This window comes from Gymnogyps californianus, chromosome 1, assembly GCF_018139145.2.
Source record: "Gymnogyps californianus isolate 813 chromosome 1, ASM1813914v2, whole genome shotgun sequence".
Taxonomy (NCBI): domain Eukaryota; kingdom Metazoa; phylum Chordata; class Aves; order Accipitriformes; family Cathartidae; genus Gymnogyps; species Gymnogyps californianus.
Window position 1 is genome coordinate 179,560,133 of NC_059471.1, and position 26,349 is coordinate 179,586,481.

The window sequence follows — 26,349 nt, forward strand, 5'->3', positions numbered from 1 at the left end:
CTCCAATTTTACCTCAGGATTTAAAAGTTCCCTCATTCATGTCATGAGTTCAGCCCCAAAACATGCAAACTCCTTGAAATATTTACACAGACAGAAATCCAAGTGGCACCATTTTGTCTTATACGCACCTAGACCCCCAAAGTGTATGCAATTCAAGCAGAAGATGAAAAAAGACAAGAACAACCGTTCTCCTCTGCAATAAGCAGATATCAGTCAAGTGATTAAAAATTTATTCCCACTCTACACATGGTATCGAAAGAAACAATACATACAAAGATCTATTTATCCCATGATTACACAAGTCTCCTGGATTTAATATTTCAAACCATATGACAAAGTTCAAGATACTTTGCTAGATACAACAGGTAAATCTCAAAGGAGAGTTCTTGAACGTATAAAAAAAATCATGTCGCTTAAGTCACCTCCACGACATACATTCCAGCAACAGACTGTATTTATAATGTATTGTTTTAATGATACTGTTAACTTTCTCTTGTGGATCTGCTCCTCTCCTTAAGGAGTCTTTTGTATTTTCAAACATGGTTTTGTTCATTCTACCACTTTATATGTATTTACATCAGTCTCATCCCAAATATTGTTGTCATACAGGCTTCTAATTCAGTTGTTTTCTAACTATAAGAGTCTTTGTGGTCTATCTACATTTTAGAAGAACTTGTGCACAGCACAAATTAATGCAAATGGCTTTCTCAGTGTACGTACTGAAGGATATGCATCCAGAGATTGACTGTCTGAACACATCTTTCAGTAGTCCAGGCTGTATTTTTAAACTAATTATACAGATTTATAAAAACGTATACAAAAAATTATCCGTGGACCAGTACAACGTCTAAGACACAGTTGGTAAAGATGTAAAATTATTCAGGTATTTCTAACTCTGAAAGGATATAGAATATTACGGTGTAAACTTAGGTTACACAGAGAAATAACTTTTTCTTAAATCAAGAACTCTGTAACAGAATAAATAATTTACAAGCTTGAGAAGATCTGCATTGTTTCCTACAAAAAGACTTGTTACCTGTATTGTAAAAAGCTTAGAGGAACTAAATATCATTTCTGTCGGTGGTTGTAAAACTTAAATACCTGTTTTTGTTCACATAATTCCCCTCTTTAAATCTGCTAGAGGTAGATGAAGATAAAACAAACCCCAAAATGTAAGGATTAAGATACTGCAAATAAATTCTAACCCTGCAAATCTAGCGAACATATGTTCTCACCAGATTTACTGAAAGGAGTTATTTTTTCTTCCTTCTTTTAAATAGAACAGCATTCAACTTCTTCCTTCCACGTTGTCAAAACCAGTGCTTGATACTGTCATAAAGTAATTTTCAAAGCATTCCTGAATTAGAGCAGAATCAAGTCCCACCTCGCACTCTTCAGTCGCTCTGATACATTTCTGGGGACTGTCTGTTGAGGGAACGCTGCCTACCCAGCACTGCCCAGACAGCCTCTGGGCCTCCCCCCAAAACAATGACAACAGACAAATCTGCAGATCCCACCAAAGGTAACTCCTGGGGAAAGGTGCGGGAGCAAGGGAGGTGGGGCTGAAGGCAGGAGAGAGAACTGGGCAACCTTCACGTCCATTACAGATGGTGACCTTTCCGAACATTTCTCCAAAAATATTTTTAGCATGGGTGTCCGCGTGCAAGGCCTGCAAAATATTTGGTTATTACCACAAAATCAGACATTTTATTAGGCTCATGAGTATTTACGAGATCTCATGTAAAGCCTTGGTTTTGGCACAGAGAAAATTACAAAGCAGTAACAGAATTTTCTAAAACATGAATGACTTCATTAATGTCCTGATGGACCAAAAGAAAAATCTAAGATGCACCGTTTAGATCTGACTTCCTACTTTTCTACAGCTTGGCCTGTGGCTTCAAGTTTTCCAAAGTCTCCTCTAGTCTCTCTCCACCTGTAATTTTATCTACTTCCTTCAGCCAAAATCTATCAATGTGTTGAAGCCAAACATACATAAGAAAGCATACAGAAACAGGAATGAGCGTGGCAGCCCTTTTTCAAACTATTCAGCCAAGTATGTTTCCTCTTCATCGTTCACCAGACAAAAAGGAGGAAGCATCACTACATACCAGAACATCTGCATAAAAGTGCCTCCAAGTTTCTTCACAACAGCAATACTGACATGATCACAGAGACAGGATTCCTTTTCTTTCTCTCTCTCTGTATTATAACTGTAGCCATCATGATCTCATTTGGTATGCAAAATATATAATTACTTCAGTACAATTTCCACAGCAATCTGAAGTGTGCCTTTTTCTCTTTTAAGTTACCATTTAAATTTAATGAAAATGATAGGACGGACTGAGATGGCAAAACCTCAGCATTTTACATAATTCAGTTCTTTTTGTTTAGTTACAGAATAACTATCCTGGCGGTTAAACTAAAACCATAGATATAAATGAACGAGGCAATTTTGTGCATTCTAGAATCAATGCATATTTAAATACTTGTTTTCCTTCACAATATTATTAATCTCCAGAAACCCTTGCTTTATGGACGCTGAACCAATTTACTCTTACTGCTTTCCTGCTCGCTAAGCTTGAAGTGGGTGTAAGCTAAAATGCCCAACAACGTGCACAGAATCCCAAGGCCTTGATTAACAGACAGTGGATCCTTAAATAAGAGGCACCCTCCCAGAAGGGTGATGCAGAACTTGAAATGTCCAAACATGTTATACCTAGACATCTGTTAAGGATAATAGCAAATATCAGTATTATTTTTTGTAAAAGGAAACACTTGGGAACTTCATTAATTACATCCAAAGCACGCAATGGTATGTCACATTGACTTCAACTCATGCAACTTTCCCGCATCTCTGCGGCTATGAGAATTAACCTCCACCTAAAGCCTTTCACCCATCGTACGCTACAAACCAACTGACAGGCCAACACTTCCTCAAGGTACCAAAAGTGTAGGTAAATATTCTTTGTCAGTATGAAGGTCACATCAGTAAGTTAACAGCCATTATCTATACAAACCCCAAACAAAGAAATGAAATACACTAAAACATGAACATGCTTTTCCAGCTTCATCGTTTAAGATAAAGCAGGCAGGTTACCAAACAATTTTCCCACAGTAAATCAGCCCAAATGAATGCTAACATAATTCATCCGGAAACAGGAGAAACAACTAATGTTACAAAGGATACGTGACAGGTGACGTATTTCCAATGATCCAGTAAATGGACAAGTTTACCATAAAGGCTATTATTCCAGACAGCAGTACCATTATCTGTGGATTAATGGACACAGTCAGTAATCTGACACACTTTTGGCCATTTGTAGATACATTCCAGGTTATTTGTTTAGTTTCCTTTACTTTCAAATGCAAAATACCAGGCAAGAAAAACATATGGAGAACAAATACAGAAACAGCTTCAAATCAGTACAGGCACTGGTGATGCATAGAAGTAGCTCAGGGTATGATGTCCATAAATATATACTGATATAACCACAAGCCTTTTCTCCTTTACTCTCAGGGAACATTTAAGAGTGATTTGGAAAATCTGGCTGCTCATACACATAGAGGTTGTATTCTTTACTTTTGAGACAAAGTCTTATTTATGGTCACAACAAAAACTATTTTGGAAAAATATCCTATTTTATTACTGCGAATACTTGCTATCCCATTCATAAACTGCAGCGCTGAGTGGCACAATCAGCAGTGGTAAGAATATGTGACTGGGACAGAAGGGTAAAGAGAGAAATTATAGCCTTCTTGGTGAAAATAAACTAGCAATCTAGAGAACAACCAATGCTGGCATCCTTCCACAGAAGAGGAGTTGAGAGTGTCAAAAGTGAGCATGCTTGTCTCTTTTCTGAGTGGATAGTAAGAGCTGGAACTAGGGCACTTACACATTTTTAATTTAATACACTAAGGGAAGCTTCTGGATTTTGTCAGATTTTCCTGTTGTTCAGATGCCCTCTAAACAGAAAGAATAAGGAGGTAAATCAATTGACGGAGACTCCTCTAGGAGGAAGTGGGGCAGACACAGCAAGGGTTCTTTTTCCTCTTGTACATGCCCCTCTCATCTCATCATATCAATGACTGTACAAAAATCTGTTTCACAAAGAAACAGATCTTACTATCAAATTTAACTATGTCAATGATGATTATTTATTTAAATAGAGTCCATAAAAACCTTACCACAGCAGAAAGCGTCCAGGGCCCAAATATTCCCCCTTCTCCAAAGACTGGCTCAAAGAAGGGTATGATGAACAACAGCATAGCTGAGGACATTGGTGCCTGGTAGTACAGCAACTGCATAGAGTTTACCTGCAACTCATGCTGCTTAGCTCCTACCCACTAAAACCAAAAGAGAAAGCTGTTAAACATCAGGGAAAAAATCCATAAATTGAAAACTTGAGCAAAAGCAAACTGGCTACTAACACAGGAGGAGCCTCATGTGGACAGTACTACATAAACAGATTGTTGAGCATCATCTTCTACCTTTGCCTAACTGGAGGCCCATGTGTTCGTCTCCTGTGAGCACAGAAGCCATGTGAGGAGAAAATCATATGCAGGGGCAGTGAAAAACTCCTGAGTGCCTAAACGTTCCTTTTCGCATAGCCTGAGGGTAGAGCATTATACTTGAGGAAAAAGTAGCAGAGCTAGGAAGAAAATGGCAGCTCCCTTTTTTTCTCAAGACAAATTCCAGATCCTGTCTATGATGGAGCTGAGCACCTTCGCGTAAGCAGAGATCTGCTTTTGCTCCTTTCTTCTCACTTTCCTCCACACACAAGCTAACAAAACCAGTAAACATTTGTCTTTCTTTTGCCAGTTTATTCCAAATTTACTGGATTTCATTTCAATATTGACTATAACTTGGATTTTCAATGTAGCATGCTTTAAGAGACAACATTAGTTATCTAAGGTTATGAAGACAGATGTCACAGCCAAAAAGATGCATCTTTATATCGTACTGAAGAATGACGTTTACTTTAATACTTCATAAATCATATTAATTGGTAACATGCATTCCAGCATATAAACTTACTAAGGCTTTTTTTTTTTAAATTACAGAATAATTTCACTCAGGTACTATCATTTCTCCAGTACACACACCATCACTTCAAGTTGTTACGCAGCATCTCTCTCCTCCTCCTGCCCCAAAACAGGACAAGAAACCATTATTTATCATCTTGCACACTACAGGTCAAAGAGCCTCACTTCTTTTGGAGGCACAGTACACCTGTTACAAAGAAATTCACGTTTAAATTGATGATGACTATTACATCAACGTGACAGCAGACTCTAATTTGGGAGGCTTTTACAGTCATGGCCGATAATGAACTGCTCGTGAGCTGTTAGTACAATGTTGCAGCGGAAAGGGTTAAGGCAGTCCTTGGACATATCTATTTTTTCAACCATAATCAGCCATAAAGCTTATATTGTGCATATATATTAATGCACCCTCCACAAAAACACCTTAGACTGTGTATAGTCGAAATTGAAGAAGAATGTCGATAAACTGTAAATAGCTCACAGATAAACCATGGGATTAACTGAAGGAGTGGAAAACGTCCTTTCTAGGGAAAGGCTCAAATGCAAGGCACTTGCTTCAGCAAGGAGAAAATCTGTGCTCTCTAGAAAAACAGAGTTTTACCGATAAAGCAATCTTTACCCCTTGAAAATATGCTCATGACCACGTTAAAGATGACACCCCAATTTTTAGCAGCAAGGACAATCAATTCCTTAAACGCTTTACCAGGGGTCGTGGTGGATTATCACAATTTGTTTGGGGTTGTGTTTTGTTTTTTTTTTTTTTTTTAAATAAATAACGGAGTATGGAGCGTTTCCTGGAAGGCAGGGTGCTATTTAAAGGTGATCTAACCAAGGGACGGCAACAGCTTGAAGACCAACCACCACAACGCTCCCGCCCTCTCCCGCCATTACCCACCACTTGGTAGAGGGAGGTCACCAGGACGCCCAAGGTGGCGAACGCCATCCCGAGGACGCTGAACTTCACGTCGTAGTAGGAGTTGAGGAAGACGCCCAGCGTGATGGGGACCTGTGGAGATGGAGAAAGGGGTTTTAGGCCGGCCCGCTGCCCTCGGCCATCGCCTCAGGCCGGGCGGGGGGGGGGGGGGGGGAGGGGGCGCGGGGTTCCCCCGCGCCCCCCCCCCCCCCGCCCGGCCTGAGGCGACGGCCGAGGGCCGCCCCTCCCCGCTCCCCTCAGCCCCGCCACCTCCTCACCAGGGTAAGCTTGATACGGAGAGGGAAGGTCTTTCCGTAAGCCAGGCTCTGGATGACCACGATGACCGGCGTGGTCATGGCCTTAGCCAGCTGGTAGGTACCGATGGTGTTGCTCTGCAGGGAGAGGTTGGTGAAGACGACGAAGCCGCAGAAGCTGAGGGCCAACGGCAGCACCTGGGAGGGCTGGAGGCTCTTGGGGGAGAAGGCGCCGAGCGCCTGGCACAGGTAGAGGCCGAGCCAGGTGATGGCGAAGTGCACCAGGGTGAGGCTGAGGTTGGGGAAGCCCAGCCGCACGTACAGCCACTTGTTCAGGAAGACGATGCAGATGGAGGCGGCCAGGTTCACCAGCAGCCCCGCCGCCAGCCGACCCTGAGCCGGCATCCAGCCCATGGCGTCCCGCGGGGCCGGGCAGCAGCGGCTGAGGCAGCCCGCCGGCCGCCAGCGTACCGGCCGGGCCGCCGCCGCCGCCGCCGCCGCCTGCCCCCGCCCCCGCCGGGACACGTGGGTTCGCGCCTTCCGGTGGCCCCGCCCGCCCCAGCGCAGCCCCGCGGGCGCGCTCGCGGCGTACAGCTCGCCCCCGGGTGGCTCTGCTTGCCCCCGGGAGCTACCGGGCAAAGGGGGGAGCTGCAGCCGCCCCTCCACGGCCCGGGAGCCACGCTTCCGCGGACCCCCGTACAGGAGCGAGAAGCACACGGAGAACGTGCGCCAGAAAACGCGCCCTGCGGCCCTGAGGACACCCACGCAAAGGTGCAGGACCCCTCCCCGGCTCCCCCCGAGTACACCCACGCAGGCATACCTCCCCCCCCCCACTGTCCAACAGTCCAGCGACGGGCAGAAACACACCTTCTCTCCAAGGTACAAGTACCTCCCAACAACTGGACTGGGTATTTCTATAAACACACACATAAAAATATATGTACATATAGGTATAGCACGAATTATGTTGTCAAGTGTCAGAAGACGATGACTGGGTGAAGGAGCTGAAGCCCTTGCCAAACTGCCCTACCGCTGTGTCCTCCACACTCTCCAGTTAAGGGAGAAGCAGCTAAAAGTGTGTTTACACATGTAAACAGGGCCAGAACAAGGTTTCTAAATAAATTACAAAATCTCAAACTTGAGAGTTTCAAGGTATGATCACCTTTCCTCCGGTTCAGGATTACGTCAGCATTTTAGCAACAACACAATGTAGGTGAGAACAGTACAAGCCCTGAAGCAAGCCCTTCTCTCTTCCAAAGGGCTGGCAGTAGCCCTTCGCTTTTCGCTCTTCCTTTCATGTTCCTCTCCTCCAGCCCCCTGCGTCTGCTTTCTTCTTCCCTGCTTTCCACACACATCCTCCTGCAGTCTCACTTTCCTCTCCGCTGTATGCTTGCACATTCTTCTCCTGCCGAGTAATGTTTCCAGTCTACAGGCAGCTCTTTGCTACATGCCAAAGAGATTAAGGAGGTTCATACAATCACCATATTTATATAATGACATTTTAGATTAGAATGAACAAACATTTTCTGTTTGTGAAGCACTTTTATTAGGAAAAAAAATGTTATGAAAAAGGTTGTATAACAAGTATCGTCTCTGCAGTTGGTCAGAATTTTTCAAGTTGAAATTGAAATCTGAGGGTTGGGTTTTTTCCCTCAGAGATCAGAACAGTTTGTCATGGTTTTGTTCTTTTTTATAACCAGAATGTCCACGTTCAGAAGTTTTTGCAAGTATCTACATGAAATCCTACGACTGAATTTCATATCCCAAAGGATCAAGATCCTGGTCCAGAAGCATCAGAGAAGATTCCCTCAGCTTCTGCAGAAGCTTTCGGAGTTCTTCTTTTGAAAATACCTAAGAATAAAAAAAAATAAAACCAACAACATAATGAAGTTATATTTATTTGCAATGAAGAGCTCTGTTATCAAAGTAAATGGTGGTTAATTAAGTTACTAATTTTTTTTTTTCTTTCTTTCTATTTAAGACAGTGTGAACATCTGACATTTCAGAACGGCATTCAGTAAAGGACTGGAAGCTAGTAGCAGTATCCAAAACCTGAAGGTAGTCTTAAGATAGCTCTGTCTCATAACTACTACAGAGCTTATTGGTAAACAGCCAAGTTTAATTTTCCTGTTATTGCTGGCAGAGATCTTAAGCCAATCCAGGCAAATGCATCACAGTATTTTTCTTAGCCTTGATGTTTCTTTTCAGATTTCTAATCTTTGGGATTTTTTGGGGGGGAGTGTTGTGGTTTAGGTTTTTTTTTCTTTTGGTTGGGTTTGGTTTTTTTTAAGTGATAAAGTTTTTTGGGGTTGTTTTTCAGGCTTTTGGAGGGAAAGGAGGTTAGGTAAACCAAGTGCTCCAAAACAAAACCTGCTTGTCAAAACACTGGCATCATCTTCAGTGTTTCAAAGTTAACGCTTTGATTCCTTAAGTCAGCATACAAGGAAACCCTTTACTACTGCAGTGAATGGGAAGAGATAAAGAAACTTATGATGTTAAGGAACATATGGCGTCTTCCTCTCTATATAGAAGCTTTTTCCACAGTCAACCCACAGAGCTTTTAAATGGAAGCTAAGCTGCCTGCAGCTCTCACTAACTCACCGTGTAAAGCTTGTGTCGCTCAGAAGCAACCATGTCAGCCAGCCGCAGGCACTCCTGATACTGTCCAGTACTATGTAACACCGTGTGCAGTAAAAAGCACATCATTGGCAGACACAGCTTTCGCAGCAAAATCATCTGGTGTGTTCGTTCAGGGTCATCCTCGGCATCCTTACCATAGCAAAATAACATTAGTATTATGAACAGCTACCTTTAAAAGGCAACTCAGCATAACCATGTAATTAGTAGCGTCAGAGGCAAAAAACTGGACTAACCAGCCTAGACTGGACTGTCAGATCTGATTTATATGGTAACCGAAGGGGAAGCAATCTGTACTGGTCACAGCAAGGCCAGAGTGAATTAAACAGAAGCACATCAAACTAAAGATGACAAAGGTACAACTGGGTACAATCTGCGCTTTGTGGTCTGCGCCACGATATAAAAATTCATTTTACCTCTCTAACATCCACCATCCATCCTCCATCAACAAACAGCAACACATTGTACATTTTCTCTTTCACGTCAGCTGTAAGAGCATCCAAGAGACCTTTCCAAATACCATAATCCATCTGGCAAAGAAACAAAAAATAAACTACTGCAGAACAGGGTAATTTCCAAGGCTATTGTAACACAGACTCTTCACCTAGCATGCAACAGCCAGTGAGGCTCCAATTCAAATTAGAATCTTCAGCCAATGGCTAAAACTTAAAAGCCTGCTGCTAACAGCTATTTCCATCCTTGCTTAATTCCCTGTCCAGAGAGTCAGACAGGTTGTTCAGAAGCAAAGCCAGTAGAGGAAGATAATTTTATACAACTTATTCTGCCATGCTTATAAACCAGATACTTGTATTAACTGAATACAGTATATTCATACTGGTCAGACATGCAAAAAGAACTTTTGGCAAACAAACAAAACAGCAGCATCTTTTAGAAAAGAAAATGTGACATACACAAGAATAAAAAAGAGTTAATAGCAAAATCAAGCACTCAGATTTATTAACAACACTGACAATCAACACATCATAATGAATAGTTACTATTACATTACAATATTATATGTAAAGCTGAGTCACATACAAAAAAACAAACCATGAGAATTTATTGTGCAGTGGCATGGCTATTCTACTGTCTCATACTCCCTCAACATAAAACCAGAATAACTTACTATAAAGTTCTTAAGCAATATGAATTAGCAGTCTTCTACTCTGTTTCATTAAACTAAGACTGCCTCCTAAGCAAGAACATAAATGTTTATAGTAAATAACTTGAACTTTTACCTACCTCATACTTCTTTTCTTTATGTTCATGGGCCACTTTTTCAGTGAAACTTGCTTGTGGTAACAAAGAAGGCTTCTGTGGAGCCGAGTTCATGTGCTTAAACCATTCGTTAAAGGTTTCGTGGGCTTCCTGGATTGCGTTGGAAACAGTGTTCGGACATTTTTGACTCATATAATTAAAAGAATGTCATTAAATGCACAGCTAGAGTGCGTCCAGGAATCAGAAGTTAAGTCAAACAGACAAAGCTTAAAGTTTCACCACCAAGGCAAAGCCACCATTATTTCTAAGTAACAACTTGGAATACAGCATATTTGAAACTCACCAAATATGCCCGAATACATAAGTGTTCCCGTATAGCATTGTCATCTTCAGCTGGAAGTGGAGTATCCATTCCCTGTTCTTCCCATTGGTTATATATTTCTGCTATAGAGTCTTGGGGAATCTTCACAAACACATCTTTTGCAGCTTCATGTTTCTTGGATGCTAGGACAATGTGAACTGAGTATCAACAGCTTTGCAATTTCCGTATTTCATTTTTATAAACTGACAAACCCATGCTTTTTAATAGACTAGGTTCAAAGTTATATCAAAGGTAGTGCCAAGAGCCAACGAGAACAAAAACAACATTTAAAATGTCTACAATATTTGTGAAGTTTAGTACCCAAGAACTTCCTCATGATTGCATTGCTTTGCTTAAGTGCTTCTGCCCTCTGTGCAGGATCAAATACGAGCCAGTCAATTACATCTATTTTCAGCCGATCTGCCTGTAAAAACCAACATATAGATTCACTAACATTTCAAGCATACAGCTGATGTTAGACACATTAAAGCTGGTCAATGAAATACACAAGTTTCTACAGATCTTTGGATAGCATTATGACATACTAACAAGGATCACTTTATTCACAACTTTAGTATCAAAAGCTTAGAAAACAATCTCTGCAATCTAGAATCATTCAAAAATCCATTTCTAAGTATTCCCAAGATATTCAGACCAATGGACGAGCATCAGCTCTCAAAAATTTTTATGGATTACCATGCATCCTCCTCAAACTTTAATATGAATACACTGCACAAACATGGTTTACGGAGCCCTTGCTATAATCTTCAGGGGTGCCATCAGCCTGCAACCACAGTTTTCCAACTCTTGTGTTAGATAAACTACCTATTTGACTTAGAGAGTTTAAACTTTGTACTGAACAGCAAAAAAATTGCCACAAGTTTGCAAACTATCAGTTGCTTTCTAAACAGTACTTTGAATGCAAGCTATTAACAGTACCTCACTGTCACTAAAGTACTGAGTTAGATCCAACCGACACTCAGTAGTGATGACAAGGAAACTGTCAGTAAAAGGCAATGTCTGTTGTAGCTAGAATACGTCACTTGAGCATGTAATAAGGTACATCTGAGATCCAAAGTATTAATCCTCATAATTCTTAGAAGCTACAGTAATATCCCACTCTCAGCTACAACGTATTTTGTTGTAGTCATTTCATGGGCTTTATCTTCACTTATTGTTTGCATACAGACATGCTGCTGAGCAACATACACCACAGCCCAGAAGATCAAGGAGATGTAGAAAGAGAAGTTACGAGTTCATGCAATTCAACTCCTCACTTGGTCACACGGGAAGTGCATTTCCCTCACAGGCTTTTTCAAGGCAATTTCCACCATCATTGAAAGAGAAATATGGATCATATATGGTAAAAGACTCTGTAGTTCATTGCAAACTGGAATATCTGCCCTATGAAGTACACTCACCTCTGTTGTGCCCATATCTAACATATGGTCATGGTGACTGAATTCACCAGCATCCTTCTTGCGGATGTTTTCAACAACAGTTTTTGTTATGGTTGCAACATCCAGACCTGGGTTAAGAGAGAACTATGTAAGAGTGATCATGAATTCAAACTTGCCACAAAAGGAATTTCAGACTCCAGTTGTTGATCCTATTCCTTACCAGTAATTCTTATCAGTCTGTTCATACTCACATTGTTAGACTAAATTATAAGCTTTTGAGAGACGTAATTTATTGCAGGTATTTTAGAAGAACGATATTTGAGACACCAGAGAACATCAAACATGGGAAAAAGAATAAGACAACTAACAAGTTTTTCAGTCTGTGCTGGGGACCAGCATATAGATATATTTGCTAAGACCACTGATTCCTACAATTCTGACAGCAAGACTACAATTTGACAGGAATGTACCAGGAAAAGCTCAGAATAGTTCTTTTACAGATGCTGAAGCAGCATGCTTTATTTTTTAAAAACCTGGCTAAGGTTTCAAAGAAAATGACTAAAAAATGAATGAAGAAAAGTTAGACACTGAAGTCTGCAGTAAATCTATTTCTTTGTGAATTTTGAGTGGCACAGAGGCATTGTCAAACAATGGACAGTGTGCTGTTTCACTGTAGCCCCTTTTAGTTTGATGTGTAGGCCTGGAAGGAAGTTTACAATTAATGCAAGCAACCCACCACAGCTAAGAAAGAGCACTATAAATAGGACAAAAAAATTAAGATACTCATAACCTTCCTAAATCCACAAAAAGGTACGTATTTTTATAATTAGTTTTCTGAAATAATACGATTATGTCAAGCTTCAGAGCATATATTTGAGACGGGCAGCTGCCATTTACTTCCTGCTGTGTTTGGACATAATCCAGAAGCAACAGTGATATTTAGTTTAATTCAGAAAAAGAATTGCAATTCCAGGTTAGTTAAAAACCACAATATACCTACTTGAAGAAGTGATCAGTAAATTCATTGTATTTAATTGAAAAATGAAGAGACACAGGAAGGAAACAGTATCATCTTCATAGCTAGGTCTTGCATTAAAACCTACTGAAAGACAAAATAACTCAGGATATAAAATGATAATTGGAATATCAGCATCTCTCACCTGCATCTTTTGCTAGTTCAAGGCAGTGGTGGCGTTGATCACTTTCAGTAACATCTTCGAGAAATAAAGCATACTGAGCAACAGCTAGCTCTGGGGGCAAGTGGCTAACATAAAATGCTATTAAATCTGTGTGCTTCTCAGATATCATCCGCTGCAGAATAAGAAGCAAATACTTAGAAAAACATACTATATTCCTCTGTGTAAACACATAAGTGTGTTTACACTTATGTAAAAACATGTTTTATGTAAAAACATAAGTGTGTAACAAATTTCTGATTATTTTGTTCTGATATAGGAAGATTCCACTTCTCAGCTTCTAAACAAGGATCAATAAAACTGTCTCTTATTTAAGCACTGCTGACAGAAACTCTGCATATTAGGCAAGCTTCCATGTATCTCTTGAGAAGAGAGCATTAACTGTGTCATCGTTCTTTCCATCCTGTAACTTTAAGTCTCCTTTTCTTCCTCCTTCACATCTAAATTACATTAGAGAAAGCAAACTATATTTTTGAAAGCTTACCTGAATGTAGGTCTTTAGGACTTCAACAGAAACTTCCTCCTTATTGCAAACAAATATAAATTAAATTTTAAATCAGATAATGTGGCACCAAAAAAAAAAAAAAAAGATACTTTACAGGCTACCACTATTACACAGACACAAGGTTATTTGCTTATCCCTGCTTCAGTCATCTACACATTCAAACAGGCTCAGCTGGAAGAACTGTTTCTCTTGGAGAGTGATTAAAAAAAAATATGTCTTCTGATTCAACGATTTAGTGTTCCAAGGATATTCTTTTTCAGCAGCTGGATAATACTTTTTGGTCTCACTGGAAAGTTACTTTCTAAATTGTTTTTCAAATTTTTCCATTTTACCGTATTTTTAAAAATAAATAAATAAAATGTCAGGCAAACAGATGACTATTGCAGTGTGCTACATGCACTGTTGTATTATAGAAAATTCTACTGTTCCTTTGTACAGGGCATAAATATCACCCGGCTCATCTGTAATAGCCTATACTAAAGAACCAAAGTATAGTCCAAGCACCTGAGACTGCTTTAGCAGTGTTTGTTACTGTGAAGAGCTATCATTTTAGTTTTATATGTGTAAATGCAATTAGAGATCTTCATCTAAGCATCTACCTATATGAACTGTACTCAAACATCAAATAAGGAACATCAGAAAAGCTTGCACAAGTGCCTTTTCCCTGTGAGGTCTACTGAGGGTTGATCGAGTAATCTTCCAGCAAATTCACCTACTCCAAAATTGTAGAGGCAGTAATCAACAGTTATTCACAATCCCACAATGGAATTTATGTAGGAAATTGCACCTTTTTTGTCTCGTCTGTTAAACATATGCCAATGACTAGTTCTACCATACTTTAGCTTAAAGACCTGCTCTATCAAATTTTGAGTTTGGCTAAAAAATGCGTATGTATACACACACACATACACACAAGCTCCTCTTAATTAGCTAACTGACTTCAAAATAAGTTTCAACAAGGCAATGAAGCAATGTTTAGAGGCATGAAAAAACCATAACAACTCAGAGCTGTATTTAAATCATCTAATGAAAACACACATTTGTCTTTTGCTAAAATAGGTTACATTCAGAAACTTATTTGATACATAAGCACTTCTAAATTTTAAAATAGTAGAAAAGGAGAGCTTCTAATTACTTGTGATTGCTTCAGAAAAGAGTAATTACAGCTATGTGACCCATCTGCATATTCAGCATAAATAGGCTAGGTAGCTAGTAGGCTACACTTAGTATATATTTTGAGAAAATATGAAAGTTTCAGCTAGTACCAATTACCTCAAGCAAAAACATTTATGAGCTTACAGCAATAGGTACAATTCCAAGGACTGTGTATAAGATCAGGTTATATTCAAAGTATCTTCGCTGCTATGAATAAGCCTAACATTGAAGTTTGAGTCAGGTCCTTTTCAATAAAGGGCTTATGAGTAGAATCCATCATCCTCAAAAAATAATTTTCAAGTTGAACTGGAGGGGAGGAGGATGGTCTTTTCTAATTTTGACTGTTGTATTTAGGCTCCAAGATCAACAAATACACATTTAAGCATGCAGCTCCTCATCAGCCTGGTAGTAATTTACCATCATTGTATACGGTTTATATATTTACACACAAGCATTTCTACTTCAAAGACTAGCTATTGCTACAACAAAAAAATCAAATACAAATGAACTTACCTTAGTCTGCAGACCCAAAGTGCGGAAAAACAGAATAAGATGCGTCATGAAACGAAGGAGGTGTCCAGGGAGCACACTTCTGTCTTTGGCAAGCCATCTGCTGAATTCTTCCATCAAACCTATAGCCACCAAGGAAATGTCGATATTAGCCATATCATGGGGAAAAAGCACCGAAGAAATATTTCAAAATTATGCATTTATTCAACAAATATAATTTAGCCTCAAAAGCCCAACAAAACAGAACAGCAACAGTTTTGGAAAGATTTAGCTCTTTGGCTTAAATATCTGCTGTATGTATTTTATCATTTCTCAGAAAAAGTTATAGCAATAGTCTCACATATATTCTGACACATTTAGGTGATTTCATGACTTCTTTGAAAACTACCTTGTATGTCAAACTGCAGAAAGTCCCTACAGCTCTTGATTAAAGAAGCAGCTTAGCTTTTACGTGGAGTTTGCCTACTGTGTGCTCCTAAAATCCATTCACATATAAATTTCTGGAAAGGTCACTAGAAATAATGTAGTCTAGTTGACATTTAAAAATCATTTAGAGAAAAGCTCACCATCCACATCTCCCAGTATAATGAATTTCTGAATCACATGGTAGTGTTCTTGATTCTCCTCTATAACCCTCTGGGGAGAGAAAGAAAGTTCAAACTTTGAATAAAATCTTATAGCATAATGTATAAAGAAAGCAAACTTATAAATAAAGCAAAGGTTCCTTAGGGAAAAAAGCTATCCTATTTCAAAGGCTATTCTGCATAAAGAGCAGGAGAAAAGGCACTTGCTGTTTCAATGTCAAATTACAAGAATATTGACAAACTGAAAGAAAGAACCAGAATATAGATCTGTGGAGTTAATACTTTCATGGAAGAGATCCAAGACTAAGGGCTTTTTGCTCTGAAGAAGAGAATAAATAACGATGTTACAGAGAATAGTCTACAAAGTCACAGAAGAAGCAACAATGCGTATAAATCCTTAAAGAAAAGGCCTGCGAAACTTACTTGAGGAGGAAGAGTTTTTTTTTCCGGTAGAGGAATTAAGGCATGAAATACAATTCAAATGCACCTGTAAAGCTGCATTATGGTGAGGATTGCACTAGAAAGGCAAAGGCAGCTGGGTGTATCTGTGGCTGACTGCATCAATCTGTAAGCTGTCTTTCAACATGTCTTTCTCTTAGCAATATGATAAATGCTATATGTCTATTCTATCAAATAAAAGTAAGTGTAGTTTCAATTTAATCTTTATGAAATTAACATATAAGTTATCTATTCCATCTAAATGAAATAAGTATCCTGGCTGTTAAAAGTTACAAAGAAACACAGTCTGTTTAAGCAAATATGCTTTTAAATTTTGAAAGGCCTGTTTTGAAATATGCACACAAACCTCCTATAAAGAAAAGTGAAACCTCCTATAAAGAAAACCGAAACCTCCTATAAAGAAAACGGCATGTAATCAATCTTTGCACATTTTATCAAAGTGTTAAATATTTTATTTACTGTCTGCTTTGTATGTCTGACGACACTTGACAGTCAGCTGTTTCTGTAGCACACCCAGCTAGTTTGGCAGATGCGGGGCAAGACAAAACCTGTATCTTTTTCATTATTAAAAGGTGGCAGCATATAGAAAAATCTATTTGAATTGAGAAATTACACATTACAGAGGTAGAAAACCTAAATTAAATCAGTCACTGTGCATATTTGAGCATTTCGTTATATAGCGTAGTAAAAGTAGAACCTAGTGAATAGTTAAAAATGGTGAACAGTGAGGAGAACCACTGTAATTAATATGTACCTTTTTGTCTGTTGCCTGAAGTTCTTCAAAAACTTTTTCTGAAGTCCAGCTTCAAAGTAGGAGAGAAAAGGCAAAAAACATTACCTTGAATATTCCAAACAGATCACACAGGATCCTTTGTTGAATGTAGAAGCATAATCTTACTTTGTTTCTAAATAATCTCTAGGGAGCTCTTCCATCTCCTCTGCAGTTATTACTGAGGTTCGTATTTCCTGCTCAACAAGAGTGTCCACCATGACCCTGAAATATGCCCAAACAGTATCTTCCCAGGTATCGCAAACTGGAAGAAGCTACATATTAAAAAAACAGAGTAAAACTTATCAAGAGATGGAGAACTATCAGAATCCAAACAGAGCAACTGTAATTTAGGATCAGATTTCCGGACACCAAAGCAGACTAATAACCATCTTGAACAGCAGCCTCTCCTTCATCAAAGTAGGATACAAAAAATCCTTTCACTGAATAATGCTCTAGTTTCTTGATTATTTTATATCAAAGGTAGTCAATAGAAATCGTCCTATCCTCCTTCCAGAGGCAGCACCACTCCGACACCATTCCCCCTCTTGTGTACCACCTCAGAAAACCAATCAAGATGAAGATTATCCATTTTTCTGCCCGATCATTTTTCAGCAGGATCACTTTGCCTTACTGGTTTATGTCATGGTTGCACAAGTCTCAGTGCAGTAGTGAGCAGTGAAGGGTAGAAGGAAGGGAGTACTGCTGCTGTGGTGATATAAAGAATTTTATATCCAGTTCTCTGAATCTTGCCAGGCTTTTTCAGCAGTGAAACCCTGGGACAAGTTCCAGAGAAAACACTACATTTCAGGAAACACTTCTCCCTTACAGTAATTTTAAAATTACTGAATTTTACTGAAATTTAATTAAATGTCTCTTTGCTCTGTCACAAGAAGGTCTCTTCCGTTCACAGAAGTATCTTCTGTTCTATAAGTCTGTATAATTTTACAATGCCTTTTTTCCTGTAAAAGAACTAATTTTAAATTTCAATTACTAAAACCTGAAAACATTCCCTATTCCCCCACTTTTTATTTTCTGAATTATCTTTATTTCTACTACATTATATCAAGGGGGAGGGGGAGGGGGCCAGGGCGTGGGGGGAATCAAGCTCAAGTAGGAGCTTACCACTGATTACTATAACAGCAAGGAAACTTTTATGATAATCTGCAATGTTCCTTATTGTTCTTAAAAATAAATAAAAAATTAACATCTGGAGGATTAAAACTAATAAAAAGAGAGAACTACTTAAAGATAAAAGTGAGCATTGTACAGAGTATAAAACCTATTGATAATGAAATCTGGGTACAGAATAATCTTTGCATACACCAACTCGTCGATAAGAATACTGTGCATGAGCAGGAAAGTGATTATATAAGCTCTTAAATAATACTAAACTAGAAACGAACTAAAACAACAACATTAGAACTGTTTGTACTGAAAGTCAGCATGAATAATACTAAGAAAAGTCTATCGTATATTTAATTAAGGCACGTCAATCCTACAAAGAACATGTCTACTAAAGCAGCAATGTTTGCTATTGTCCTGTTTACTCGGTCTTTAAAAGTACAATAACCAGTAATTGAAGTATTTCTGATGATACCACTGTCACATATGAGAAAGAAAATGTACAACTACCAAACACCACTTAACTAGGAGGCTTGACATACCTGTTTGAGGTTTCCACTCAGTGCTGCATAGATTGCTCTCTCATATCTATTAAACTGCTCCTAAAATAAACAGTAAAAAAATAAAACTTTTAATTACAAAGCATATAAGTTTTCTAGTCACTTTACATTTTATTAGAGATTAATCCGTTATAAAATGTTCCATCTGACAGTTTCCAAGAAAAGCTGGAGCCAAAATAAGAATAGCAAGTGACTTCCCCTTCACTGGCATCCCCTTGTAACTCATCTGAAAAATTTATATTGACCTGGAAAGAAGGCAATGTTTTTCCTTTCCCATTCAATTAAGCCAAGATGAAAGTCAAAGTTAGTGTCAGCAGTTTCACTTTCAACCAAATAAAAAAAAGTCAGACACTTCGTAAGCCTGAAAAATTGGTGCTGATTATGTAGATTTCTCACTACAAGACAAATATGTTATTTCAGAAGTCCTCTTAGAAACATTAATTGCAAATCCTATAAGCAGCAATTACAGAGGGGGTAGGTTTACTTAAAATCATGTTACAGAGTTCAGAAAAGTTCGAATTTATATATTAATATCAAGCAAATCAGCATTATCTTACCTCTTCAGCCATACGCCAACAACTTATTTTCCAAATGCACCTGTATGGATTCCCTTGAACAGGCTCCAGCTCTTTTCCTACATGCAAAGGATAATTTAAAAAAAAGGAAAAACAAAAAGGGGAAAAAAAAAAAAAAAGGAAAAAAAGGCGGGGAAAAAGGGGGGGAGGAGAAAAAGGTGCTATTAAAAAAAAGAGAAACCAGTAACAAGGTAAAGCCTATTTTCTGTTATTAACCCAATTTCAATCCCTTTGGAACTCTTCCCAAAGCATTTTCATGCTTTCGACTGGACCGCAAGGTGGCTTTTCCGGGAAGCTTGGTAAATGCATATTTTAAAGTTACAGTATTTTGAAAGCTTAGCTGCTATCTAGCTTTGAAGAAAATAATGGTTTTGACCATAACATATCTACAATGTTTACATTTGGAAAACACAAAGTTAAGGAGAAAAGGAATTTTTCTATCTTAAGGAATACAAACTTCTAAAAAATGTCACTGCTTCAGTGCTGCTATTCTGCATGCATCTGCATGAGGGCATGCATCATGGAATTAAAACCCACATAACAGCAGGCTAGGTAGGTACACTCAAAACAAGGCTAGGACACTGGTGAAGCATGCAGATAGAAGTAACAGGCTATCAGGATTTGAAAAGTAGGAAAGCATTATGCCTTCCAGACCTGGCTATGTACAACACTTAGACACGTTCTTAAATTCTTTGCTAAATCCTGCAATGTCCTGAGCATAAAGAGAAGCAAGGTACTGTGTTATAAATAGGACCGTGTGTAAGGAACCCCAGAACCAAGGAGAAAGGTAATTTAACAATTTTCAAATATTTTTAAAGTATCTCTTTTTCCTGCATTTACATTTGCTGAGCTCTAGTCCTACTATATCTTTCTGAAGCTGGATATAGAGTCCAACTTTGAGTCTGTAAGCAACAAAATGTTTGCTAGGTGGCACAAGTCACATGTTGAGAAAATACACACCAAAATATTATATGCAGGTGGAGAATATCTGTCTGGAACTCTGAGACATCTATTTCCTAGTGATTATGCTTGATTTTCAAAAAGAAAGTGACTTCAGCATGTTAAGTGGATTCAGTGAACTCATACCTTCAACTAAAATAATTTCGTATTAGTTTTTACATGTTCAACAGACATGGTAAAATATTTTAGATACAAAAAAGGCTCTTAAGGTGAAAAGAAAGAACTACTTCTCTTCGCCACAGACAGATATTAGGAGAAAGCCCTCTGCCCTATTTAAGTCTCAAATGCACTTTGAAGTAGATACCTCCATTTATGTTTGGATCATGATACAATTTCCATCCTTCCAAAGTTGCAGCTCTCCAGGCCTGACCACATCGTTTGCATAAGCGCTGTGCCTGAAAAATAATGGATTTTCTCTGCAACAGACTTCAAGGTAGGAAAACCACCAGCTTCTCCTTTAAAAATTTGAACACTATTAAAATAGTTAATTTGTGTAGAGATTCTACTATGCAAAAAATAAGCACAAAGAATCTTAAACTCAAAACAACTGAAAGATTTCAAAGTAAATAAAATATCGTCAGTGTTTTTTTTCACTAAGCATCTTAGTTTTTCGGTCAGTATTTATAACAATGTGAGAAATTTGCTACAGTCTCATCTTTGCTAGCTTAACTAGCTGTTATGCATCCTTCTGGTAAGTTTAGTTTAAGGTGTCGTCTTGTTGCTTAGATGTATAATCCATCTCTTCACACAGTCATCTATTTTTCCAGTTGACTTAGCCTTCCAAACCCCTCATGCACTTCTAAAAACAGCAATCCCACCTTTCCCATAATGATATTCAATAGTCTATGCACTAGCACAAACAGGTTTAATTCAAAGCTGTTTTGAATAGCATGGAAAGTAGAACAGAAACTGTACAAAAAAAGCTTGCCTACAATTCTTCCAATGCTACACCCTGAAGAAGAAGGGGGGGGGGAGGGGGGGAAGTCAGCTAAAGATTATCTAATTAGTCCGACTGGTACTGTTCCAGGACTGACAAAACACTATGAACAGTGAGAGAAATTGCAATATGCAGTCTTGGTTTGTTTAGCCAAATTCTGTTCTTTTCACACTGGAAGGCTGCAGACATTCAGCCATTTTGGGAATGGTGACAAACAGTAAATTTAAAGAATAGACAAGCAAGTTGTTCTAGCTTACCTGCTGTGTATTACCTATTGTATGGTAAATGAACAGAGGTTCATTCTTAATTCAGAGTAAACTCAAAATATTTTAACTTACTCTTTCAGTAGTGATTAACCCACTTATGTTTATCAGACAGTAGGGACATCATAGCAGCGACTGCAGAACAATTGATGCTGCAAATTTATATTCATATTGCCCTGCAGCAACATGCTCATGTGCCCATACCATCAGAAAATGAATAGACGTGCACCATATTGGAACAGAATACTAGCAAGTAACCATATTCCTAAGTCTAAGGTCTTGGGCACTAGAATCTCTTTTCTCAAAGAGACTCAAGTCCCTTTTTTTCCCCGCCATTACTCAAATGTCATTATATATACATAGAGCCTAGTATAAGGGAATCAGTTTCCAGCTGAGGCCTTTACACAACACCACAATACAAGTATTTACATGATTAAATCATGAAAGTTACTCCACAACTGGGAATCATTATTCAGAACAGCTTTAGGACCGAAATTGCCTGGATGTTACTCAGCTAAGGATTAATGCAAAGTATACACATCATATATTCTCTAAGGTGGAGGAACAAGCAGACTTATAGTGAAAGAGTTAATGGAGGATAATAACATGCTTTCTAGAATACTCAGATAAAGTCTATCAGAGTTTTCACTGCTGAAGACCCTGCCAAACAATAAAGGTAAGAAAACAAAAGGTAGAAAGCAAGAAATAACAGTTATTTTAACTAATAAGAGTAATCACTGTAAATAACTACGTTTCTTCTGACGGCAGTATTAGCCTATAGATCTTGTGCAGTGGTCCCCAGTTCTCAGTCCTGGGACACACCTCCAAATGTGCCATTGCAACTGTTTGTACAACAAGGTGATAGAAATAGGCCTGACTCTCTCCCTCAGCTCCACTCAGATCATATACCCGAAGGAATGTTAGAGGAGCACAGCCAGTAAAGTTTGCTTAATTTAATGCTATTTCTAAGAAAAGCATACCTCAAACCTCTCTCTCTAGTTAAAATTGCAAGCGTGTTCCACTCTAATATATCTAGAAGGAAGCGTGTATGATAAGCCACTGATTATTAGAGATGCAGTTAGGAAGTTCTTTGAAACATTCTGTGTGTTTGTCTGGCAGTATTTAGTATCAAGCCACTACAGTAAAAAAATATTGTCAAACAACCAAAAAAACCAAAGATACACCATTTTTTCCATAACATCCATTCTACACCCAAAATTACTTAACTAAATGCAAGATTTTATTAAAATACTAATTTAGCAGTCCATCACTGTCAGTATTGATAATAAATTGAAAATTAAATCACTACAAGCCAAATTTAAACAGACGTTTTAGTACACAGCTTTTCACTAGCTTTAATAGTAAGATTTAAAATAAGTTACACTAGTTAACCAAGAAGATACTATAACTTTCCGCAGCTTACCTCATCTGTCATTCCTGCTCTGATGAGAGTGAAGAGATACTTCAATAACCTTGCATCATCTTCTCGGTCCAAATCATCAAGTGGCAGTTTCTGTCTTATAGGAGCATCTGGATCCTGCAAGGGAAAAAGTCACCATGCATCCACACAATGCCTACATGCCTCTTCCGATGATTTCCTGCCCTGTTTTATAATTTGGAGTCACTTTTTCACATTGGCACAACAATCTGTACAACCCATGTAATATCTAGCATGATACTTCCCTGTCTTGACTCTCTCATTTCTTTTATTCCTCTTCTGTCACTGTTCCTATCAGAAGGAGCCATTGCAATTTCTTTATTTACTCCCCCACCTTGTTTTTTGCCCCAAACTTCTCATCTTCCTCTTCTCACCTTCAAACATCCTTTCCCCTTCTGCCTCCCTACCTGCCTGCCAGACTGTTTCTCCTCCTCCACCTTCTAACTGAGAAGGCTTTTCACAACAGCTGTACTTGCTTCTATTTAATCCAAACAGATTTTGTCAAGCCAGTCAATACCTCAGATCACTCACCAACTGAATTAATCTTCTACGACTGCTTCACTGTCACTGAGACAGTTCATTACCTCCTTCTACTGGGCAGTCCTTTCTTTCCTTGACTTCCCTCCTATTAGCTTTTACTATAGTAGCTCTGAAGGAATCCCATCAGGACTTGGTTTCATTGTACTAGTTACTGTATAAAGACAGCACGCCCTTATCTGCAAGGGCTTCCAAACAGTTTATAAGCTTTTCTGGTTAGGAACATGAGTTTGTATCAGACATAAAAAGTACTAATAAAGCCATCTACTTCACCAAATAGACCACAGGTACTTGTCATGGGGGGCAGGGTGGGGGTATAGAAGTGACTGCTGAAAGAAAACAGAAGTCCACATATCCCAAAAGGAACTCCAGAGGTGCCCTGCCTCACAATTTCTGTACTAATTTTTAGGTAGTACAACTACTTTTGGATAGTACAACTATCTAAAAATTGGTGGAAGGCTGTGAAAATAGCATATATGCTCTCTCTAACCCATTTTGAAACCACACCTTATTTTTAAATAGTACTTACCAACTCTGTTACCAGAGCTCGAGAACTTCCAATGTATGTACTTAACTGTCGCTGCTTCAGGGTATGTAGTGTGTTCTCCCTGAAAGCAGTGAAATGTTTTTCAGAAAAATGCAAGCATTTTTTAATAAGACACAAATATTGAAAGATATTTTTTATTACATCAAATATGGTTAAAGAAGAGACACACTTGGTTTGGTTGGTTTATCAATGGACTGTGTTACTGTTGTGAAAATGCAACATTTCACAGGAAGTACAATAGGAGAATCAATTCACATATCTTTGATTTCTTTCAAAAGCATCCATTATTTCAATCATTCATGTATTTAACTATGAATTGATTTCTGCATGAGCAAAATTTCCCATTAGCATTCACTATAAAGTCAGTCTAGGACAGAAATTCAACTTAGGATGAACACATGATTCCAAAAGCCTGTATTCACTGGCCATTAAAAGCAGGTTTATTCTAGGCATCTAGCATGAAAGGTAGTCTGTGGTCTTTTCTGCCATAAAACCCATCATTGATAACAAAGACAATAATAACAGCTTCTGGTGAAGGGTCAATGACACAAAGGGACAACAAGAACTTAAACAGGCAAAAATTAAAGCCAGACGAAGAAGTGACCACCTGAGAAACACATAATAAAAATGGTTTTATCCAGCGTAAATAACAGGCTGATCAGCAGGTGACCAGCTCTTATTGTGCTTTGTTATGAAAAATCAAATCTGCATCCAGGTTAAGATTAAATTAAGTTGCTTCAATGGTTTTCCTTCCATCCTTGCCTCCCAAAAGCAGTAACTGACTTTTGAGAAGATACGCTTCAGTGGATGGTAGGAAATCTCAATTTTTACATCTAAGAATTTAAAGAAAAGAAGTGAATGAACTGAACAACTTTTAAAAATGCACATCTTTTTAAGAGTGATTCGGTGTCTGTGCCTGTGAATCTTACATTTGATGGGAGCATGTATACAATCAAAGAAAGTCTGAACTCACCAATATACAGATTTTGCATAAAACTCAATATTATCGGAGAAGTCCCCAATTTCATCCTTGGCAATGCTCTCTAGCCAATCTACCACCAGCTGGAATAAAATTAAATTGCATTTTTAAAACAAACATGTAACAAATAATATTTTAACTGCCTTCCTCTCATCTTTGGATCTACTCGTTATCTACATGGTAACCAAAGGCATACACATCCTGAAGACTATTCCACTTTCATTTTAAGTATCCAATATGAAGGTTGTTTACGCACTTGATCTCTATTTCTCACTAGATGGTGCAGTTACTACAGTGCTACTTAATAGTTTATTAATCACCATCAACAGTAACAGATGCTCCAAATGGGAATAGCTCTCAGCTTTCCATCCTCTACAAGCTAGCCTGAAAACCATTTCTGATCTTTAGAAACTAAAGAGCATTATTTTTACGCATACAAAGAATAACACACTTCAGTGAATATAAAAAAATAAGTATTAGAAACAGCTTAAAAGAGTGCACAGAGCATTAGTGTTATAAACATTTAAGAGTCTACTGATCTATTTCCATTCCCATCTTAAAAACTTTCCATCATACCTGGCTTTGTCGAACAAGTGAATCTTTCTGAAACAAGTTGTCTACATTCGTTTTTTCACTAGCAGTTAAAACCTATTTAAGAAAAAGCTGATTATTACTTCATGGAAAAGAAAACTTGCCACAAAACCACGAATACCAAACTGGACACATACTAACTCATGAACTTTCTACAAGTTCAGTATGCTACCTCTCCCCTACCCCTTTTTAAAAATGGATGATACTATACATTTGTTTTATTTGGATGATCTTTTACATCCAGTTACACTAAAAACTGTAAAAATGAGATTCAGAATATAATTCACAAATGTATCACCACAGAAAGATTCTACATAGTAGATCCACTGATTCCACTGACTGCACTCATATTATCCTAAATCCCATTTATTACTGTATACATAAAAAAGATGACATTTTCCAAGACCATACACACACTTAACATGAACAAGTGGAAAAAAAAAAAACACACAAAAAAAACCAAGACAAAAAAACCCAACCCCAGAACCCTGATCCTTCTATCTGCTCTCCTGCATTAATTTAGCTTTCATTAGACTTGCAACAAAAAGAGAACAGAACATTCATTTTCCTAAAAAACACAGGTAGAAGGAGGTTGGGTTTTGGCACAACAGTGTTTAATCTAATAGTGACAACTTCGCAGTGGGAATCCTAGAGGAAGCTATTTTATGACTGAGAAAAAAGCAACTGCAATCATAAATTTTACAAAGGCAGAGTCACTTTACTTATTGTTTTGTCTTCCTAAGCATATTCTGGCAGCAAAGGCTGGAAGCACTGTATTAACATAGACAAGAAGACTACAGCTGAAACAAGAATGCTAAAAAATTTGGATTTCT

General features: G+C 38.3%; 2 protein-coding genes across 6 annotated transcripts in view; both read right to left on the reverse strand.

Moving 5' to 3' along the window:
* Positions 1 to 213: 213 nt before the first annotated feature.
* SLC35E3 (solute carrier family 35 member E3) lies at positions 214 to 6,638 on the reverse strand. 5 transcript variants are annotated; one of them, XM_050913847.1, is made up of 5 exons: positions 6,235 to 6,638; positions 5,939 to 6,049; positions 4,186 to 4,344; positions 3,188 to 3,270; positions 1,602 to 2,716 (listed from the first exon to the last, which is right to left on the reverse strand). In XM_050913847.1, the coding sequence occupies exons 1-5, from the start codon at positions 6,622 to 6,624 to the stop codon at positions 2,530 to 2,532; spliced, it is 930 nt and encodes a 309-aa protein (XP_050769804.1). In that variant the 5' UTR covers positions 6,625 to 6,638; the 3' UTR covers positions 1,602 to 2,529. The 5 variants fall into 5 exon arrangements, with proteins under 5 accessions (XP_050769797.1, XP_050769804.1, XP_050769808.1 ...); XM_050913840.1 differs by lacking the exon at positions 3,188 to 3,270 and having other exon boundaries at positions 214 to 1,669; XM_050913851.1 differs by lacking the exon at positions 5,939 to 6,049.
* Positions 6,639 to 7,738: 1,100 nt separating this feature from the next.
* Positions 7,739 to 26,349, reverse strand: part of NUP107 (nucleoporin 107) — a 32,099-nt gene continuing 13,488 nt past the window's right edge. The window contains exons 9-28 of the mRNA XM_050909017.1: positions 25,502 to 25,573; positions 24,920 to 25,008; positions 23,929 to 24,007; positions 22,848 to 22,961; positions 20,529 to 20,619; positions 19,247 to 19,323; positions 18,672 to 18,731; positions 17,134 to 17,279; positions 16,990 to 17,038; positions 15,759 to 15,828; positions 15,196 to 15,314; positions 13,507 to 13,545; positions 12,987 to 13,137; positions 11,848 to 11,954; positions 10,748 to 10,850; positions 10,409 to 10,569; positions 10,090 to 10,215; positions 9,264 to 9,377; positions 8,812 to 8,979; positions 7,739 to 8,061 (exon numbers count right to left, since the gene is read on the reverse strand). Of these exons, the coding sequence (XP_050764974.1) occupies positions 7,954 to 8,061; positions 8,812 to 8,979; positions 9,264 to 9,377; positions 10,090 to 10,215; positions 10,409 to 10,569; positions 10,748 to 10,850; positions 11,848 to 11,954; positions 12,987 to 13,137; positions 13,507 to 13,545; positions 15,196 to 15,314; positions 15,759 to 15,828; positions 16,990 to 17,038; positions 17,134 to 17,279; positions 18,672 to 18,731; positions 19,247 to 19,323; positions 20,529 to 20,619; positions 22,848 to 22,961; positions 23,929 to 24,007; positions 24,920 to 25,008; positions 25,502 to 25,573 (2,043 nt within the window). The 3' untranslated portion in view covers positions 7,739 to 7,953. The remainder of the gene's footprint in view (positions 8,062 to 8,811; positions 8,980 to 9,263; positions 9,378 to 10,089; positions 10,216 to 10,408; positions 10,570 to 10,747; positions 10,851 to 11,847; positions 11,955 to 12,986; positions 13,138 to 13,506; positions 13,546 to 15,195; positions 15,315 to 15,758; positions 15,829 to 16,989; positions 17,039 to 17,133; positions 17,280 to 18,671; positions 18,732 to 19,246; positions 19,324 to 20,528; positions 20,620 to 22,847; positions 22,962 to 23,928; positions 24,008 to 24,919; positions 25,009 to 25,501; positions 25,574 to 26,349) is intronic.

What these genes read in the sequence shown, in the direction of transcription:
- SLC35E3 (XM_050913840.1), bottom strand. Translation starts at nt 6,624, where the DNA reads ATGGGCTGGATGCCGGCTCAGGGTCGGCTGGCGGCGGGGCTGCTGGTG. An exon ending in TGACCTCCCTCTACCAAGTG is followed by an intron (nt 4,345 to 5,938) that starts GTGGGTAATGGC and finishes TTTTGGTTTTAG; the next exon opens with TGGGTAGGAGCTAAGCAGCA. An exon ending in CCTGGACGCTTTCTGCTGTG is followed by an intron (nt 1,670 to 4,185) that starts GTAAGGTTTTTA and finishes AATATTTTGCAG; the next exon opens with GCCTTGCACGCGGACACCCA.